The sequence below is a fragment of the Solanum lycopersicum genome, chromosome 12 (assembly GCF_036512215.1).
Source record: "Solanum lycopersicum chromosome 12, SLM_r2.1".
Taxonomy (NCBI): domain Eukaryota; kingdom Viridiplantae; phylum Streptophyta; class Magnoliopsida; order Solanales; family Solanaceae; genus Solanum; species Solanum lycopersicum.
Genome location: NC_090811.1, coordinates 2,927,494 through 2,949,785, shown reverse-complemented (window position 1 = coordinate 2,949,785; position 22,292 = coordinate 2,927,494). Strand labels below are relative to the sequence as shown.

The following is a 22,292-nucleotide window of genomic DNA, read 5'->3' as shown; positions in this document are numbered from 1 at the left end:
TAAGACTCACTTGAAACCTAATTTCTTTTTTTTTAAAAAAATCATCATATTAAATATGTTTAACATTTGAATAGATTTTTCAAAGTTAAAATGTTTTATGTATTTTGTATTTGATTATATCTCCTTCGTTATTGGCAATATCGGAAACAACCTTACTACTAAATATTTATTCCGCTGCATCAACATCATCAAACAAAAAGATCTTTACGTAAATACACAATTTTATTCATTATTTACTTTTGAATGAACATATCAACCAATGTATTCAGTGTAATTCCATAGTAAAAGTTTAACGCTACACAGACCTTACTTTTACCTTGAACGAAGTAGAAAAGTTATTTTTGATAAATCACGACTTTAAAGAAGCTCAAACAAAATACTAAGAAAGAAAAAAAATGTTGACAATACAAATAATAAGGTAACCAAAGAAAAAAGAAACAAAGATTGATTAATAAAAATGAAGAATAAGATAATAACAATAATAGGGGGAAAAAAAATCACTCAACTATCTACTAACATTCTATTACTAACATTCTATCCATTCATTTCTGATCATCGACCTTCATGATCTCCTATTTAGGGTCATGAGCAGAAGATTTGTCATGTTCTCTCTAATCATTCTTCTTCGATCGAATATAATCATCTATGAAAGCACAGCCATTACATCAGATGCCCTTAATGTGATAATATAATCAGAGCCATCAACTCCTTTGAAGTCATTTCCAGCATATTTGGAATACAGAACTGTATTTCCAGGTGATACTGAAAGTAATGTCCTGTTTCCTTCCTCATCAAGAGGACCGGGACCAACGGCTAATACCTGATACAATTAACCGATTTTCAGCAAAAGTTTAACTTTTATACACTGACGTTTTCCACAATGAGGTTAAACTAAAAGGCAAACATTAATAACCTACTGTAACATGTTAACATAGCGGAAATTCTTTACGTTTAGGGATCATTTGGTTCATCATCAGCTATATGGGGATGATACTGCCATTTGAGTTGTTACCATTTCTTTCTGAGCTAAAAATCAAGAAACCCCCACAAACAAAAAAGGGTCAATTTCCTCATTAAGAGTACAAGTATAGCATAAAAGTTCAAGATTTGTTAATTTAAGTCAAGAATACATGAACATAGATAAACCCCAAAAGCCAAAAAATTGTAAATTTAAAGATAAAACTCAAGAATTTCAATCAATCATCAAAAAAGGAAGTACCTTTATTTGGGAAAATTGAGTAAATGAGATGTGTGTATACAAAGGGATAACAAAATAGGTCCCAAAAAGGGGGAATTTCTTTTTTCTTTTTGGTTTTTAAGTATAAAATTATTTTCAATATATGATACATTTTTAAAAAAATTACTCTTTAATCAAAACAGTTTAGAAGTTAATTGCTTAGACACACTCGAGTTTGTAATATACGTATCTTACAAGATTTTGATATCTCCATATATGTTTACGATACATTGGATCAAATTTAGGTGTAGTTTATATTCAAGTGAATTCGCTTACATCTGGGATACATAGCGAATCACTCGTCTTCCTCGCCACTCTCCCATCTCGCTTGTTGCTCTCCCATATATCTAGAGAAAATTACTCTAAATACATATAGATACATGCATTTAGTGTGTCTCGAATGTGATTCGCATGTATCTAAGATACATACGAATCTGACTTGCCTCTCTCACAATCTCGCTCAGTTCTCTCTCCATTTTTGTACACTTAATAGCAAAAATACGTGTATCTAAGTCTAAAATTCATAAAAACTCTTAATTAATAGTAGGTATAAGACATAACTATCTTTAGACTATGAACGAAATCCAAAAAGACACCAAAGTACCTTAACTAAATTAAAATTATGTTATCACCAATTTACTTTTAATGTAATCTATACACACGTGGAATCACAAAGTGTGACCAGTAAATTCAATTATTTCACACATACATATGGTAACATATAAATTCAAACGATGACATTGTTTCCTATCACCAATTTTCTAATTAAAGCACAAATTTATTTTAAGCTTTGAGAATTTTTAATTTTTTTTTAAATTTTACTACATTAGTTACATATTTCATTATCATTATTTGGAGAATTGTTGTAATTAATATTCCAACTTCTAGATCTTTTTTGGAGTCCACAGTCCACACGCTGAGAGTTAGGAATCACAACAAGTCTAATTTGGCTAACCTGATGGCTTAATTATTTGATAGTAACACTTCTAGCCAGGTGCACCTTGTAATCAGTGACGAAGTCATAATTTTTTTTAAAATAAAATAAAATATCACAAAAACAAATTTATAAAAAATGAAAAAGAAAAAAAATAACGTATATATCAAGAAAATAATTTAAATTATAAATAAAAAAAATATAATTATCTTGTCAAAGGCAGATCGAATGAAACACCCGCTGGCCACGTGTTTAATTGTTAAACTCTACACAAATCATGACTTGAACAAATATTTTTTTAAAATATCATCTAGTATATTTATTGCTGAGATTCAAACTATAATTTTCGAATTTTGAATTCATTTTTCTAACTCTATGTCACGCCCTTGAAATTCACTAAGTGAAATGGACTTAACTGAAAGGAAAGATTAATAAATAAAATGGAACGAAGTAAAATATATATAATATACATATATACTCATGATGGAATTTTTTTTTATATAATATGATGAAATCTTTATATTACAAATTATCTATGTAATAACATTCTATTACAACAAACATTTATTATTTACCATCGATCTTGCGTTATATTAATTATGTCTTTATATAATATCAATAATTGTCATTATAATGGAACATTCTTTATAAGGAAAAGAAATAGTTATTTTTTTTAATTTACTTTTAATTGTTATAGTCCATTTAATCAAACTTCCTGAATTTTTTATCAATATTTTAAAATATAATTTCATCATATTAATAATAGTTCAATTTACCTTTCTCTAATGTGATAATGACAAATATAAATAAATTATAAAGTAAAATTCTATTATAACTTGGATTATATACGTAGGTGTGAACATATATATATATATATATGATAAGTAATGAGTACTTTAGAGAAATAATTAATTAACGCGCTTATCAGTCCCATAATATAATTTAGTGTCCCCTTTATGACTAATTTTTTTGTTTGGTTTCTCACCCATAAAATATTTGAATTAGTTTCAAAATTCAATTTTTAGAAAAAGCACTTTCTACTAAAAATTTAAATTGATTAAGAAAAATTTACGCAGCTCAATTAATTTTTTTCGATCCAACTAAAATATATAGACCATTTTCTCTAAATGATTTTTGGTGTGTTTTATATGTAGCTTTTGAATATTTTCTTTGTATTTAGAATTTACCGCGATTGATTTCGATTCTATTTAGAATATGTGATTAGATGTTTTCTCCATATTTAACAATTTTAATCAACTATGTTCTCTTTTTTTTTTTTACTGAATTAGCTATTACTTTATTCAACAATTTTTTTTTGTGTATCTTTAAATTTTTTATTTTTCGTGAAGATTTTAAGATTTTTGATTTGATACTTTTTCAAATATGTCATTTTTATCAACTTTATCCTCTGTTCATCACCGAATTAATACTAACTTACCTATTTCTATTTCTATAAAACTCAACAAGATCGATACCCGATATTCGATTCTCGATATGCACCCAACCAAATGTTAATTTTTAAATTTAATTTTTTTTCCTTATATCAAAGATGCTCTATTTTAATAAACTATTTAATAGTACTATATTTGAACAATTAAAATAGACCTAAAACACTCCATAAATAGACCAACAAAAGGGACCAGAAAGTGACATGTTGTCAAAGTGGGTCCCACAGTAAATGCTGACATGTCAAATTATGTTCAAACTACGTGGCATTTATTTTAATTAATTAATTTATTATAATACTCAGCTTCCTAGACGCAGCCAAAAAAATATTATTACTATTATCCATGAGAAATTTATATCACACGTGGTTCTTTACCTCATTGTCCTGCTAAAATGAAAGATCGATACAGAGTATTTACGGTCTGTATAAGTAGACACTTAAATTTATATAAGATTATATATACATATACATATGTTACGTAGAATATATATTTTTACTTGTTTAATTATATATAAACTTAAGTGAAAGTATAGTAAACTTAACCCTCTGCAGATGATATCGAATTCACAGTTCACCATTTAAAAATTTATTTACTCAACCAACTAATCGAACAATTACCGAAATGACTATATAAATTATGATTTTGTACTTTGTGGGATGAAAAGAAATACTTTAATGTCTAGTAATATTTATTCATAAAAAAAAAAAAGGTAAACATTTTACTCTAATTTGTTCAAACTTTGTTATAAATAATTAGTTGAATAGAGTAGGAGAATTCTTGTAATATTTCTCTTCTTTCGAGTCCACACGCTGAATGAATATTTTTCTTCTTTAAAATTTCGCGTGAACATATTATTATTTATAATTATATAATATTTTTTACGTTCATGCGATTATTTATATACCTTTAAAAAACACTATTAAACAGCACAGAAAATAAAAAAATCTTTTATAGAATTTAATATTATAACAATAATTTCGATTAAAATTAAAATATTTTTTATTTATTATCCGTAAATTATATATAGTAAAGACTATAACATATAACAAATGAAACAATGGTTTAAACGTGGTACCTTTTTTCTTATATTATATAGTATCAATTTATTTATTTATTTTATATTTTTTTGATAGTAACAGTTCTAGTCAGGTGCATTTAGCCACATGAGCTCCTTAGAAGACACTATTTATTGCTTTCACATGTTAGTTAAAAAAGCGTTAGCTCTTGCGTCGCACTAAAATTTAAAGTTTATGAATTTAAAAATTTAATATTTTTAAAAAATATTTAAGTTGATAGTAACAGTTCAGGTCAGTGCATGTAGTCACCTGAGCTACTTCAATAACATGGATTATATTTATTGCTTTTACGTAACGTTAATTAGTTTCGACAGTCGCTATAAAGGAGGCGTTAAAATTTGATGTTGTGAAACTTAAATATCGGGGAAAAAAGTCAATGGATCAAGACAATGACGTCGCTTTGGGGACATCTGATAAATTTGTAACGATCTAAAGAAGATTATAATAGTTTTTACTAGTGATGGAGTCAGATTTTTTTTATTAAGAGACGTATAAAGAAAATATTGCTAATTAAAATCGAATATACAATTTTTTAAGAGAATTTTGTAATATTTATCTGTTGTGTGAATCTTCAGCCTGCGTTGAGAATTATTCATATTGATAAAAATTCTTATAAAACTAAATTTGATTTATATACGTATAATATAATTTTCACACTCCTTAAAGTAAGGATAGCTTCGATCGATCCGCCCCTGGTCCTACACATAATATAATTTTCACACTCCTTAAAGTAAGGATAGCTTCGATCGATCCGCCCCTGGTCCTACACATAATATAATTTTCACACTCCTTAAAGTAAGGATAGCTTCGATCGATCCGCCCTTGGTCCCTGCGCAAGAATGGCCACACAAATTGAGAAATGATGCTTTAAAAGAAAATAAAAATAGGGACGATACTCAAACTACATACAACAGTTTTTTCATGAGCTATAATTCTATACAGTAATCTATAGCGCATGATAAAATTGTGTTATATGTTCCTTAAATCCCGCCCACAACATCTTTTTCCTCACTGGTCCCTTTACTTCGATTTTTTCAAACAAAACCTTAAATTTTCAAAAATAACTTCTTTATTTTATTTAAAAAAGTCATTTACTTTTTATTAGTAAGCTTATTTAATTTTTAGTCATAACAAGAAAATCAAATTAAGTAAAGTAACACGCGTTAAGTAAACAGAGTCTCACTAAGCATGCTTAGCTCCTTTAATTATTTTTTTTATACGAATACTAGGATTATTTATTGACTTTTGCAATGACCAAAGTACAAAAATAATAATAATAATTATATTGACTTTAATTCCCTGTATTTTTTATTTTTTATTTTACTAAACTAAGAATTCATCCGTACAACATTTTATTATAACAATATATTTTTTCTAAAAACGTACGTCGAAATATAGATTATTATTAATTTTTGGACTCCCATTTTTCGTATTAATGTAACAATTTTTTTATATTAATAATTAGTACAATAATAATGTGATCCCTCCATCTGTCAAGTAATAGTGAAATCAAAATTTTCACTAAAAATAATTCTCTCTAATCGTAGAAGATGTAATGTATCATTTAATGAGATCAACTAATCCCAACATGTTTTCTACAAATATATATTGAGAAAATATATTTTTAAGCTACTTACAAATTAAAATAAAGAAGACCATTTGATCCATATCGTTAATGTGTAAAATGAAGATCTCTCATAACTAATCATCATATTTGTCATTAAAAATAAATCGTATAAAATTAACTCTTTCGTATTAAAATAAATTAAATTCCAAAAAAATAAATTTATTAAACTTATAATTTGGAAAACATGTTGTGTTAAATGATAAGAATTAAAAAGTAAATTTGTTAAATTTAAATTATAAATTCAATTCATTTTAATTTTTTTTAAAAAAATCTTGAATTTATAAATATTCAATAGAGTTGTCCGCTATTCACATTATAGCTTTATTAATTTTAAATTTTGCATTTTAAAATTATATTAAAAAATATTTCTTTATAAAAATGATTTATATTTAAAAAGACTCGAACCTGATTCTATGCCCTCGATAAAAATGAAAGAAACGATTGGATAATTTGGGATCAATTAATAGTACTTATCATAAAGGACAACAAGTGTGTGAATAAATAAATAAAACAAAGACAAATGTCAAAGTGGGTCACACAAAAATAAAAAAATAAAAATGATGACATATTATATTACGTCCAAGCAAATAGCATCAAAAGCGGACATATATTTTCTCCGTCTCAAATTATTTATGATATTATTTTAAACATTTCTTATTAAAATGGATTTTAACTTACTTATTTACATTAATATCGTAAAATATATATTCTTATTCATTAAATATTTACTCTATTAAAGTACTTGCAAATTTTTAAAACAATTATTAAAGATAAAATTTAAAAAAATAAAAAATTGTCTTAATATTTAAAAATAACAAATAATTTAATCTAAATAAACGATGAAAATATGAATATGTAAGCGTATTAAGAGAAGATAGATGGGTAATGAAATTATATATTCGTGGTAAAAAGTTGAAGTGATTTCCGTACTAAATAAAATAAAGAAATCGAAACTGAAATGATATGATCATACAAAGAACGAGATTCACGTAAGAAAGCATGAAATGTTAACCATACAAAGTATAAGAGACGTAGAAGTAGATCAAATCCTTTTTACAATAGTTGATCAGACATAAAATGACGCATTTCCAGTAACACAACATATTTTTAACTAAATTAAAACAAAATACAAATATAAAAGATCACGACAGAAGAATAGTATATAGTTACATACTATCCCTAATATAAATACTCATCATTCATTTGTTATTTTCGTTCAAATCCCATTTTTTAACGATTCTCCAGTATAGCCTACACAAACTTTATTTTTACCGTTACGTATATCTTAACTATATCAAAATTCCGTTTAACATCATTTTTGATATCACAACAGATAATTTGAGACGGAGAAAAATTGAGTTGCACCCACAACTTCCAGGATACATCCAAAAGAAAAATATAATTTCAATCATCCCCACGAGGAAGTTAAATCAAACGTGGTCCTCCTCCTTCATCTCACCCCTACCGCGTAGTCCACAACACGGCCTGTTGACCTACACTCTTCACTTCACTCTCACACAACATATATATAGAGCCGCCAATTCCAAAAATTAACAACAACCCACATCAAGATTCATCAATTTAACTTCAATTTCACAAAAGAAAATTTAAAATTTGATTAAAAATGGTGAAACCCAATTCGAAAGATACTGAATTTTCACAGTCGTCATCGTCGTCGTTGTATCGGGGAGTACGGAAGAGGAAATGGGGGAAATGGGTATCGGAAATTAGATTACCTAATAGTAGAGAAAGGATTTGGTTGGGTTCTTATGATACGCCGGAAAAAGCTGCTAAAGCATTTGACGCCGCACTTTTTTGTTTGCGGGGTAAAGGGGCTAATTTCAATTTCCCGGAAAATCCGCCGGAGATTAGGAACGGAAGGACGATGACTCCGTCGGAGATTCAATCGGCGGCGGCGCAGTTTGCGAATAATACAGAACCCGAACTTATCCGGGTCGGGCCAAGGGAGAATTCGGATCTTTCTTCTTCCTCATCGGAAATATTTCGAGCGGAATCACCGTCGGTGTCAGTTTCCGATAGAGTAGAAAGTGAAAAGACGGAAATAACCTTGGGTAACGATTTTATCGATGTGTATCGGGTGGAGTCTAGAGTGGAAAGTGAAAAGACGGAAATGTCCTTGGATAACGGATTTGTTGACATGTTTTCGTCGTTAGGAACGGTTAATGATATGTCTGATTTTGGAATTTTTCCGGGGTTCGATGACTTATCGGGTGAATTTTTTATACCACCACCATCGTCACCACAACCATCACCACTGCAAATGCCTAATTTGGAATCATTAGAAGAAGAGAATTATTTGAACTATGATGGATTTCAATCACAGGGGACTTCATTTCTTTGGAATTTTTGAAGGATATAAAAATGTTACATTATATTCATTAATGGTTAATAATATAAGTTTATAAAATTAGAAATAGTACTAAAAATTAGTATTAAGTAGGATTAAGAGAACTTATTTGAATTTTAAAACTTCATTTGATGATTTTGTAGACAATTCTAGACATTTTTTTTGGTTGCTAGAATTGTTACAACATATGTGATTTGTACACATAATAAAGAGAATGTATTTTTTGACTAATCGATATGAAAATCACTTTATTTTAGTCCGAAAGAGAAATTTACTTTATTATTAAAGTGAAATTTATTGATTGACTAGGATAAAAAAAAATTAATTAAAAATATTTTTAAACTATATCCTCAAATTATGTTTTTAGCAGAAAATTTCTCTATTATTTAAAATCTGACTATTTTCAACATTTTATTAAAGATTAACAAAAATTTTCACAAAAATACACACGGTTTACGCTACTCTCAATAAAGCTCTTTAAATCCCTCAATAAATCAATTTTGTCTATTTTACATACATATAATATAAAATATTGTGAATTTTTAGCAACAATATTTTGCATCGTCTTTCTTTTAATTAACAATTATATTTTATTTACTTTTCATTTGATTTTACATAAAAAAAAATTATCAATTGATATATTTTCTTCTTATTGAATCTGCAGAAAATGGTGTCGATCAGAAACTTTTACTTCTAATAATGAAAAATAAAATTGGAGTACTAGAGATCAAAATTAGTTGAATCTTGATTACCTTAACTATCAGTTTGCCCCAAAAAATTATTAATCTAACAACAAGTGATTTTGTAAGGTGAAAACGGTGTAAAATTAAGCTTCAACTTCATCCAACTAGTAAAGAAGAAAAGTAAATCATGTCTCCTCGTAGACTCACACTCTCCTAACATTTATTTATTTTTAACAGCAAACAAGCGTGTCAAAAAAATTTTAATTTTTGAAAGCTTATTCCGACAAGTAATAAAATTGCAGAATTTGAAAGCTTTCTCCCGACAAGTAATAAAATTATATGTTTATTTTTTGCAAAATACTTGAGCAAAAATTAAAGCTTTTTTTAGTTTTTAGAGTGCTCTTGGTTCTTGATGGATGAGTAGGTAAAAGGTAAAACGAAATATTTTTGTATTAAAGTGAAGTTACAATATTCTCCATTTTTTTTTTGATAAAAATTTTTGAGCAAATATATGAATCTTGAAAAGGTTAGAGTTTTTTTCTTCAATTTCTTGGTTATATGCACACGCACGCATGTGTGCGCACATATCCACAAATTTTAAAAGATTTTTGGATAGAAAATATAATAATTTTCACCTCATTTAATATAGAGATCTTTTTTTTATTAATTGAGAAATGAAATAATGTTTAGTTAATTACAACTTCTATTTTTATGTGGTTATGTATTTTGTTGCCTCACTTATATTATGATTATTATCATGAATCAAATTTTAAAAGACAAATAATAATTCATCAAAAGTAATCATATTAATACTATCATAATAACGCGACAAAATGAATGAAATTAATTCACTTTTAACTGAATATTTCAGTTTCGACTCATTCACATAGCGAAACCTTTTTTATTTTATTTTATAAATCCGTTGCCACTATTCTTTCTAAGAACACAAGCTAAATCTCTAGCCACTAGATAAACCCGCACATTGCACGCAAGATAAATTATACTAGGCAAATTTCATACATCAAGCTCAATCAAGAAAACACCGAAATCCTCTATCCCTACTGAAATATCATCATACTCAATCAACACACCCATGCTCGTCAGTCTTTCAGAGTAAGTTGCATTTATTTTAAAACAGTAAATTTTACAAGACGTAAATTTGAATTAATTGAATCCATCAAAATTGAATATCATATTATTTTTTAATTCATATAATTTTACAAGACAAAGAATAATTGACAAAAATTAATCATATTAATACCACCATAACAACGCGACAAAAAGAATGAATTAATTCACTTTTGACTAAATATTTCAGACTCCTTTAAACATTTAATTTTTATTTTATGAATTCGTCAACGCTATCTTCCTTAGCATGCAAGGTAAATCTCACTCCACTTATAAATTTGCACATTGCACTCAAGGTAAACCACACTAAGCAAATTTTATACAATAAGCACAATCAAGAAAACACTGTTATCTCCGTCCCCAATAAACTATCACCATCCTCAATCAATTCATCAAAGTCAAATATCATATAATTTTTTAATTCATATAATTTTAAAAGACAAAATAATTGACTAAAAAGTAATCATTTTAATATCACCATAGCAACGCAATAAAATAAATGAAATTAATTCACTTTTGACTAAATATTCAGTTTTGACTCATTTAAACATATAATTTTAAAAGACAAATAATAATTGATCAAAAGTAATCATATTAATACCACCACAACAACGCGACAAAGAATGAAATTAATTTCATTTTGACTAAATTTTTCAGTTTCAATTCATTTAAATTGATAGATCTTTTCAATTTTTATTTTATATAACCGTCATCACTGTTCCTAAGCACACAAGGTAAATTTCACTGCACTATATAAACACGCACGTTGCACGCAAGTTAAATCGCACTAAGTAAATCTCGTACAACAATCTCAATCACGAAAACGCTTCAGTCTATCACCATGCTCAATCAACTCGTCCAGGCTCACCAGTCCTTTAGAGTAAGTTGCATTTCTTGCTACAACAGTAGATTTTACAAGACTTAATTTTGAAATAATTGAATCCGTCAAAGTTGAATATCATATAATTTTAAAAGACAGAGAATCCATGAGTAGTCATATTATAACCACCATAACAATGTGACAAAATAAATTAAGTTTTTTCACCTTTGACCTAATGTTTTTCAGTTTCAGTTCATTTAAAAAGAGGAGACTTTTTTTTTATTTTAATTTTATAAATTCGCCGGCACTATTCTTCCTATAAGGTATATCTCCACTATATAAATCTGCCATTGCACGCAGAGTAAATCGCACTAAACAAATCTCATACAACAAGCTCAATCGAGAAACCATTACTATCTCCATCCCCACTGAACTATCACCATGCTCAATCAACTCTCTCAGGTTTATCACTCCTTCAGAGTAAGTTGTATTTCTTTCTATACTAGACGTAAATTTAAATTAATTGAATTCGTGAAAGTCGAATACCGTATCTATCTCCATCTCCACTGAACTATCATCATGCTCAATCAACTCGCTCAGGTTTATCACTCCTTCAGAGTAAGTTGTATTTTCTTTCTATACAAGACGTAAATTTAAATTAATTGAATCCGTGAAAATCAAATACCGTATAATTATTTTTACAGAAAAAAGTAATATTATTTTTAATATTTTTATTTTATTTTTTTTAAACTCCAATAAAATGATCTAACATCATACCAAGTGGGGCACATAAACACCATCTCTCTCTTTCATTTCAATCTTCTATTTTGCTGTACTCTTCCCTCTTCTTTGAGGGGTTTTCTTTTCTTCTTTTTTTTTTTTTTCCAATTTTTTTTCTTTGATTTTTCTTGATTTCAATCAAAACCCTAATTACCCTTTCAATTTTGTTATCTTTTTTTATTTTTTTTCAATTTAAAGTTTGCATTTATTTTTTTTTTTGGTTGAAGATGATGCAACAGCAAAGGCTGAAACAACAGCAAGGATTGATGCAACAATCCCTTTATCATCCTGGTCTCATAGCATCCCCTCAGGTAAATTTTCCATTTTTGCCTTTTCAAAGTTTTCATTTTTTTTTTCCTTTTTTGCAATTTCATGTTTTGGTTTTAGTTGCTATTAGCTACTTAGCATTGTTGTTTTTGTTTGTGCTATGGTTATCCCATTATTTTTGTTGTTGTTGTTGTTACTGTTTTTGGTTATGTATGTGTTTTGTTTTTCATTTTGCATTGTTTTGGTGTTGTTATGCTTTCATTTCTGTATTCCCTTTTCTCAAATTTGCTTATTATAAGCTGAGCATTTATTGAAGCAACTTCTCTATGTGTTTTGAGTATCGGTCTAGGCGGTTAGGAAGGCTTGCTAGGCCAGTAACCGGACCAAAGAATGAATGTGTAATGATAGTGTTTTCACACCATGCTTAATAAATAATTGAATGTAGAAAGGGGATTGTACACTGAAGAAAAGTAGTCCATGGCCCTCTTTTAGAGTGTATAATGGGAGGTTGAATGTCAAACTGGTTCTCTCGAGTATACCCATTATCAAAAAATATACGTCACTTTGGGACACATGTGCATAGCCGCTGCGTGTGGCTAAAAGTCAACCAAAATCTGCATACTCACTATCTTTTGTGGGATTACATCCAGTTGGTTGTTACTGTTGTTTGTTTGTTTACGTAGGAGTTTGTGATTCTGGGTCATTTTTCATTGTTTCTTAGTTTGTTTGGCAGTTTCTCTTTGTTTATTCTTTCAAAGATTCATTTTTATCTATTATTCAAGGAGGTATTTGTCATCTGTAGGTATTGACCTCTATATATGTATCGGATTTTATATGTCCTCTTTTCGAAATGAATTTGTATGAAGTACTACTAAGCACTAGTTTTTCATACATGGCCAGCTGCTTTCACTTGTTCTAAAATCTGTTATGGCCATATGTGAAAGAGTAGTACTTTGTAGCATTTCATACAAATTCATTTTGTGTTAAAGGATTTTAATAGCATGCGGGGACATTACTGTGTCGTATGCCTTTAGTTTCTATTAACATTTTATCCATTGTTGATGTTTGGCTTTCGAAAAATTTAGGTGGTTATATCTCTGTTTGACATCTGGAGTTTCTATTCTCGTTGATACAAGTGGGGATAATCTGGTCTGGCTTCTAGTCATTAAAGGAGTAAAGTTGGAAGGCCACTGTTAGACTCCTCGGGTTGGGGGATGGGATACTGTTGTCATTTGAAAAGATTATCTTTTAGTTTTTGAAGTGTAGGATCCATACATGTTTAGATTTTCCTTTTCTTCTTTGTAGATGTAATTTCATGATTTCCTAAAATTATTTATTAAAAAACAAATTTTGTGAAATCCTTGGGATGGGGTATAGCAATTAACGGTCATTCTTATGTCCTTTCCTTCTTCCTTTCTCCCCCTCCAAATCTTTATGTAACTCGTATATGTGAAGAGTATTTTGTATGTTCACAATGCACACTGTCATTCTTTTATCGTACCCTAAATCACTGGTCATAAATTTTTACTCGACTGAATATTAGCATTTACTTCCTTTTTCACTGTCACTGACATTCTACTACTATTTTTTCATAGATAGAGCCCATCTTGAGTGGAAATCTGCCTCCTGGATTTGATTCAACTACTTGCAGGAGTGTGTGAGTGCCTTACACATTTTGTATTAATAATTATTTCTTGTCCAACTTTTTTGCAGTTATAACTTATAAGATACCTTTCTCGGCCTCATGGCCAAGATAAAGTGTAGTATATGTTCTTATCAGTCTTGAGGTTATAAGAGTGATAGTTTGAACTTTGAACAATCACGCGTCATGACTTACTTGCATTGGGAAATGATTAACTCGCTAATTACCCCTATGCTAGCTTATTTTATTCTTCTTAATTGTCTCGAATTACCTACGGAGTTTGAGGGGTTCAGTTTTATCCATGTAGTGAATAGCTCGGAATAAAATAAAGAAGGCCCGCTTCGTTTCAGAAGTCTTAAATGATTTGAGGCACAAAATCTGTCGTAGATGTGAACATGCCACCGAAGGGAAGACAGTGACCATGACTTGCCACTTGACATTCCCCAAAAAGAAGCCGAACACTAGCCTTTTCCCAATTAACCTATCAACTATTGGCGAAGCCTGAAGATGAAATTACAGCCTGATCATTTAATCATCGTTCCAAATTGCTGCTGCTTGGAAATAGAAAATGCCATTCTGGCAATCTACCCTTATGTGTGACAATATACTCATTTGTATCTCAATATTGATGCAAGCACCCACATACAAGTTGATAATTGTTCTTTTATCTATTCCTTCTATGAATTTTATTTCTAAAGCAAGCTGTTCTTATACTTGCATGAGGAATGGTTATTGTTGATATATGATAACCTGTTTGCTTTTGACATTATCAAATACAGGTATGTTGGAAACATCAGTTCTCAAGTCACGGAACAACTTCTTCAAGAGGTTTTCTCAAGTACCGGTCCCCTTGAGGGTTGTAAGCTTATAAGGAAGGACAAGGTATGATCTTGTTTTACTTGCTATAAAAATCTCACTCAACTACAATAGTACATTTGATCAATGTGATAGTTCTTTACCTCATCAAACATGTTATGTTTTTGTTATTTGGTATGTGTTATTTTATGGTACTTGTGCATTGGAGAAAGTCTAAATTGTGATGGGAGTTCAAAATTTACACATCACTTTTGAGCTCTTGTAGATGAAAGTATGACAGTCTGAATCCATTGTTGTTTTTCTTTTAACAAGTTATTCATCGCAATATTATTGGTCTTTTCCTTGATTTTCTGTTTCTGAGTTAACTTGTCTAGCCAGAACAAGGTAGATTGGGAAGGATGGGCAATAAACAAACCAAAACTGACCTAACTTGGCCTTGTAGCAGTCCTGTATTTCTTAGTATTGACTGTTGAATCTAGTTCAGAAGATATTTTTAAAGCGGAAAACATCATTGTTGGACTTGGATGTCTCGCAATTATTTTTAAAAAATTCAATCGTTAATTGTAATATATTATTAATTACATGCATTTTTTTGCAATTCAGGTTGCCCGTAGAATACTGATTCATAAATGTATAAACCAGTAGTTCATCTCATGTCTGAAAATGGTTTTAGATTATCCCTTTGGTTGTTGTGTGATTAGTAATTACTAGAGTGATAGATCGATGATGATTCTCTTAAAATGCAGTCGTCCTATGGGTTTGTGGATTATTTTGATCGCCAATCAGCTGCGCTTGCTATTGTGAGCCTCAATGGAAGGCAATTGTAAGAGCTTAAACAAAATATTTACTTCATAGTTCAATATTTGCTGCATGGTTTGGCTAACTTGTAAACTGCAGGTTTGGACAGTGTATAAAAGTTAACTGGGCTTATGCCAGTGCTAAAAGAGAGGACACATCAAGTACGTGTCTTACACACCTCCATTTTCGACCCTCTTAATTTTTTTATTATTTTGTCAAATACTAAAACTGTTACTTCTCACTTGCAGATCATTTTAGCATATTTGTTGGTGATCTTAGTCCGGAGGTTACAGATTCCACACTGTTTGCGTGCTTTTCAGTATACCCTAGCTGCTCGTACGTCCACTCTCTGTTTATTTTGTACTATACACGGTCTGCTGGCATTCATATTCTGAAAATGGATGATAATACACAATGCTACATTAATGTTTTTCTTGTAGAGATGCAAGAGTGATGTGGGATCAGAAAATAGGCCGGTCTAGAGGGTTTGGGTTTGTTTCCTTTCGTGATCAGCAGGTATTAAGCTAGCTAAATACTATCTTACGATCTTTGCTATTATTGCTCCTCTTTACAACCCCCCTAAACAAAAAAAATGAAAGTACTCGTTATGTTTGTTTTGTGCAGGAAGCCCAAAGTGCAATAGATGACTTGAATGGTAAGATCAAATGTTTGGTCTATACTCTATATCTTGCTTCGCCATTATATTTGTATGCCGATCTCTACAATTTCATCAGATTAAGACCACGATGTCAGTAGTCATTTCTTTTAACCATCCATATTCTATTGGAAAAATGCAGTTGGGTTTATTTATATTACTTACGTGATACGTCGGTTAGATGGTTGACATATATGTGAATTGGGAAAAATGTAGTTGTGCCAGTTCCCCAAAAAAATGCGGTGGTGCCTATTTATATTTCATATGTTGGTTTGATGGTAGATATATATGTGAAACCACGGTGAGTGAAGGTGTTATAAGGGACGAGGCAGTCTTAATGACTGAAGTCAAGAAGGGACGAAAGTTTTTCAGGGATCCATGTAGACTTAGCGAGAGATACAGTGAATTTTATTGAAGACGCCCCTGGTTTTATTTATTACATATTGAAACTTACGGTGCGGACAAAGTTATCCCGGTATTATAGTTCTGGGTTCACCTCCCAATTGGGATAATAAAATAACACCAAGTTTGAGGTATTAATTTTGTCCCCGGATTAGTTACACCTTCAACCAAAGTATAAATTTTATTACAAACTTAGTCTTGGGATATCCCACCTTATCCCATGAACCAAATGACCCCTAATAGTGTATTCTATCGAGGACTCCTATGGTTTTCTTTCTTTTATTGTTACCTAATTGAATTTTTTTGTTTATTAAAACAAAAGGAAAGTGGCTTGGAAGCCGACAAATCCGCTGCAACTGGGCAGCAAAAGGTGCTGGAGCCAGTAATGACAACCGGAGTTCAGATGCTAAAAGTGCTGTTGAGTTGACAACTGGAACATCAGGTGGGTTATGTTACATGCTTATTTTGGCTACTACTGCTTTTGTCTTCTCCGCATACTATTTCAACTTCTGATGGTTGAGAGTCTCTACTCATTTATATTTTAAAACATCTGTGTGTTTCCAGTGTTTTCCGTTTCAATTAGCTTCAGATTTCATGTAGGATCTTTGAGTGTAGACCAGAGCACGTGCCATATGATATGAATTCCATGCTAATATACATAAAAATCTTCTATCAAGCTAATGTGAGGTTATGAACTATAAATATGAAATGAAGTGTTTAGATATGCTTGATAGTCGGCCTATCCTTGTTTATTATGAGAACTTGTATTACGAATATCTTCATATCATCTATTTTTTCATATATGTAGATGATGGTCAACTGAAGGCCAACGAAGACGCTCCAGAAAATAATCCGCAGTACACAACTGTATATGTTGGCAACCTTGCTCCTGATGTAAGTACCGGTTGGGACAGGGGGAGTATCACTTCAGCTTTAGTCGGGAGGAATTTATTTGCGATTATTTAGAATATCTTCTTGTTCTGACATCCAGTTATGTTCCAGGTCACTACCATTGACCTCCATCGTTATTTTCATGCTCTTGGGGCTGGTGTTATTGCTGATGTCCGTATTCAGCGAGACAGAGGATTTGGCTTTGTACGATACAGCAATCATGCTGAAGCAGCTCGAGCAATTCAATTAGGAAATGCTCGAATCCTCTTTGGTAAACCTATTAAGGTACTATGTTATACCATGACATGAATTTTTCGGACGTTCATCAATATAATACGTCTAGCTACCTATTGAGGTACTGTGTCCATCTGCAGTGCTCATGGGGAAGCAAGCCAACTCCACCAGGAAGCAGCACGAACCCTCTACCACCTCCTGTTATCAGACAACTCCCTGGTATTTCAGCCATGGGTCTTGCGATGTACGAGAGGCAGGTTGCTTTGGCTAGGATGACTGGTATGCAGACTCTCATGCAACACCAGGGACAGCGAATTGGCGTTGCTAGTCAGGTTCTGTATGATGGTGGCATTGCTTCCCCGCAGCCACCGGTATACTACTAGTTGTTGATTCAATAAAAACTTGTAAACACCTGTTGTTGTTAGTTCTCTGTGCTATTTTAAGTGATAGAATCCTCCTCTCTTTTTTTTTTATCTATTGTTAGTTTTCTTTAGCTTCCTTTAATACCATCAGACAGAATGTATTGGATATGTAGTCTGTATTCTGTTTGAGAATGAAAGTTATAATATCTCTTTGGAAATACAATCACTTCATTGGATTATCAGTTTCTTTTTTTCAAAAAAATTATTCTTTTTTACTCGCTCGGTATTCGATATTACATAAGTAGTATGTATTCATGTATATAAGATATATAATTATTTCATTGAAGATGTATATACATTGTTATGCAATATTTATACATTGTATCATTTTAGATTTTTTTGATATATTTTTCACTTGAAATCAGTTTGATTTTCATGTAGTCATTTAATTGGTTTTCACCAACATTCATTATTGGAGTCAATTATACACATATTTCAAAAAAAAAAAAAAAATACACATAACATTGGGATGATTTATTGTTTCGTGAAACATAAATTCCAAAACAATGATGTCCATCTTCAGAAATAATGAGTATCATTTAACAAGTTGTTACTTATGTGCCCTTAGAATTTGAGCTCAAATATAGAGGGTCGCATATGTTTCAGAAATTTCATGGGTTAATATACTAGAAAAATTGAGATAATTTCAAATTACTGTTTTGTGATACATTAACTCTACAAAAATCAATATTTGTCTTTTGGAAATAATGAGTATCATTTAATAGAATAGTCACCAATGTATCCATAAAATTTGTGTTCAAATAGAGTCGGCCAGACAAATTCTAAAAAATTCATAAATTAATATACACAAAAAATTAAAATTATCCTGATGTCCTGTTTCATGAAGCATAAACCATAAAAAAAAGTGACACCACCTTTTGAGAATAATGAGTATCATATAATAGGTTGTCCACCAATGGACCCACGTAATTTGATCTCAAATAGAGTCGATCACACATACTTAAAAAAAATTTATAAATTATGACACATGAAAAATAAAGATAATCCTGATATTATGTTTTGCAACCTATAAACTCCAAAAAAAGATGTATACCTTTTGAAAATAATGAACATCATTCCATAGCTCGTCACTAATGAACCACACAATTTGAGCTCAAAGTTGGTCACATACATTCAAAAAATTCATGAATAATATAACATACACAAAAATTTAAGATAATTATGAATTCACGTTTTGTAACACAAACTTCAAAATTAGTGATCTACATATTTCAAACATAATTAATATAGACTAATACACACAGAAAATCGAGATAATATCGATTTCCTAATTCGTAATTTATCAACTCCAAAAAAGTAATGTTTGTCTTTCGAAAAGAACGAGTATCATTTAGTAGATCGTCTCCAACGGATCCATAAAATTTAAGCTGAAGAAAAAAGTTAATGATACATATTTCAGAAAATTCATAAATTAATACATAAGAAAAAGTGAGACTAAGTTGATTTTCTGTTTAATGATGCATAAACTCCAAAAAAAAATGTAATGACATCCCTCTTTCAATTTGAAAATAATGTGTATAATTTAATTTCTTATCACCAATAAATCTACAAAACTTGAGCTCAAATAGAATCACTCACTCATATTCCAAAAAAAAAAGTTAATAACTAAGAATTAACAAAATAAAAAATTGAGATAATTCAATATTTTTTCATATTCAATTTTACTTTTATTGCTCTATAATAAAATATAAAATAATAGAGGTGTTGACTAGCTTAGGGTTAGCCTGCTTAGCCGGTTAACATATTGAGTTTTCTAATTTATTGCTATTGCCTTTTCTCGTAGAATTTTCAAACTGAAAAAATAGTAAGCATACACCTAATCGTCCATGAAAAGTAAGAAAGTCCGCATATTAACTAATTCAAGTTGAAAAATGGGATTGCTCCCTCGTCCACCCATAATTGCTATGTACAGAGTTAATGATAAAATATAATATGTTTATTTTTTATTTTTTTCGTGAGCCATTTAAAACTTCGAAATTAGAAAAAAACCAAAAATTGTTCAATACAATTCCCCATAATCTGATCAAATTATTCATATACGCGCTATCCTTTTGTCCCAACTTTGCTCGGTTTTATAGAATTTGTCTAATCTATTACCTTCCTTCACATGTTGCCTGGTTCTAAGTTCTATCTCATTGTCGTTACTTTGCCTGGTTCTAAGTTCTATCTCATTGTCGTTACACAACTAGAAAATGAGTTTTATTTGAGTGTTTTCATTTGTTCATTGTATGCTCAATTTCAATTTAATGACAAGTAATAAATCTTTAAAATATTCCCAAAAATTTCACAATAAAGATGACATAAAAAACCTAATATAATGTTCAAGATCGTCTCTGTTTTATTTATTTTTTCATTTTTGCGTGAGTATAAACTTTACTATCCTATTAAGCCTATCCAACACGACTTTACATTAATTAAACCACTTTAAATACCAAAAACTAAAAATTAGCACAATTGTTCTATTACTTTAGAAGGGTATCAAATGTTTCAACTCTCTACGTTCGTTCAATCCTTATATTATATTATATAATATTATGTTATGTTATATTATGTTATGTTATGTTATGTTATATTTTTTTATTTTAATTTATGTGATACATTTCTAAATTCAAGCAAGTTTATTTTTAGTCGTAAAGTTTTCATTTATCTTTTAAATATTTTAAATCGTTAATTATTGTCATTTGTAGTACTTTTTACTAGTTTACAAATATATAAATTTCATTTTTAAAAAATTTAAAGATTTATACGCAAATCATTTATTAAACTTAAATTGTTTAACTTTTAAAAAACGAAAAATATCACATTATTTAAACATGTATTATATTATATTATATTAATTAATAGAAGACTTGGGAGTAAGGTGGGAACAAAACGTGACTATTATAGTGTCTTCTTTGCAAAAGATATATTTTATTTCAAAGTTATTTCTAAATAAATAAATAAATAAATAATATTATTATTATTAATAATAATAATAATAAATATTACTACTTTCTTGGAAACAAGTAAGTCCACCCCTTACCTAATATTTGTCTGCCCACTTGGCTATGTCTTTCTTTTATCACCACGTTTTTAAATATAGGCATACTTATAATTCTTCATTATTCGGTCTGTATTGACTCGATTAATTCAGATATGAATAATATATATTTAAAAATCTTTCCTTTAATATATAATGTGCTAATTATTATTTTTTGTCCCTCTTTTTTCTCAAAGTTTAGTGTTTATCGAAAATGTTAGAGGTATTATACCTTTTTTAAGCCTTATTTATAGATATATATTGAATATTGTTGTTATTATTATTGATTAAATTCGAAATTTTAGTTAAAGATAAAAGAATTGTGTTTATTTATTATTTTTCTTTTTAAAAAATAGTTTTTGTCTGTGTTTTATTATTCAAAACCGTGTGGTGGCTAAGACGGTGGATTTTAATCTTCTTTTCTATTTATTCTTTTCTTTAGAGTGGGGGTTAATAGTGGACCTTTTAATTATTAAATTAAAAAAATGAGGCAAAAATCATGTTTGTGGATTTTTTCTTCTTTTTTTTTAGTGGTTTTGGGTGGTGGTGGTAGGGCAGAAGGTTTGGAGATTGCGGATAAGGGTAAAAAGTTAGTAGATAGTTATTACGTGTTTTTATTTCTAGAATGTTCCAGTTTTAGGATGGACGTAGCTTCTTATCGGTCGTTGTATTAGCATTTTCTTGTAGTCATTGATGTTGTTTCTGACTAACATAGTTTAATGTATTAAGGTCCTTATTGTTGATATTATGATTACTTTATTATAAGTTGTCACGTTCTTTCTTTTAATTACTGTTTTGTTTTGCTTAAGTAGAGAGTCTTTGGAAAACAATCTTTCAAAGGTATGCATACATTCTACCCTTTCTAGACTTCACTTTATGAGATTTCGATGACATTGTTGTTGTTGTTAGGGGTTATGGTGGTAAGGGGTCGACAACAATGAAATTTATAATAAGAGAAAATTCATCAAGCTTGAAAGGAATGGACGGGGTAGGCTTAATAGTGAACGCAGAACTCCCTCCTTAT

General features: G+C 29.7%; 2 protein-coding genes and 1 pseudogene across 2 annotated transcripts; all 3 read left to right on the top strand.

Annotated features, from left to right (window-relative positions):
* The first annotated feature begins 7,763 nt into the window (after positions 1-7,763).
* LOC101253257 (ethylene-responsive transcription factor ERF017) lies at positions 7,764-8,954 on the top strand. The gene has a single exon (XM_004251654.5). It carries the CDS (start codon positions 7,947-7,949, stop codon positions 8,691-8,693), a length of 747 nt encoding a protein of 248 aa, XP_004251702.1. The 5' UTR covers positions 7,764-7,946; the 3' UTR covers positions 8,694-8,954.
* A 3,148-nt stretch (positions 8,955-12,102) lies between these two features.
* LOC101252661 (oligouridylate-binding protein 1) lies at positions 12,103-18,410 on the top strand. The gene is made up of 12 exons (XM_004251652.5): positions 12,103-12,412; positions 13,964-14,025; positions 14,790-14,892; positions 15,573-15,649; positions 15,724-15,785; positions 15,873-15,960; positions 16,065-16,140; positions 16,249-16,279; positions 17,004-17,123; positions 17,490-17,575; positions 17,684-17,857; positions 17,947-18,410. Exons 1-12 carry the CDS (start codon positions 12,329-12,331, stop codon positions 18,187-18,189), a joined length of 1,206 nt encoding a protein of 401 aa, XP_004251700.1. The 5' UTR covers positions 12,103-12,328; the 3' UTR covers positions 18,190-18,410.
* On the top strand, positions 14,096-14,313 carry LOC112940564 (U2 spliceosomal RNA; annotated as a pseudogene).
* Positions 18,411-22,292: the final 3,882 nt, after the last annotated feature.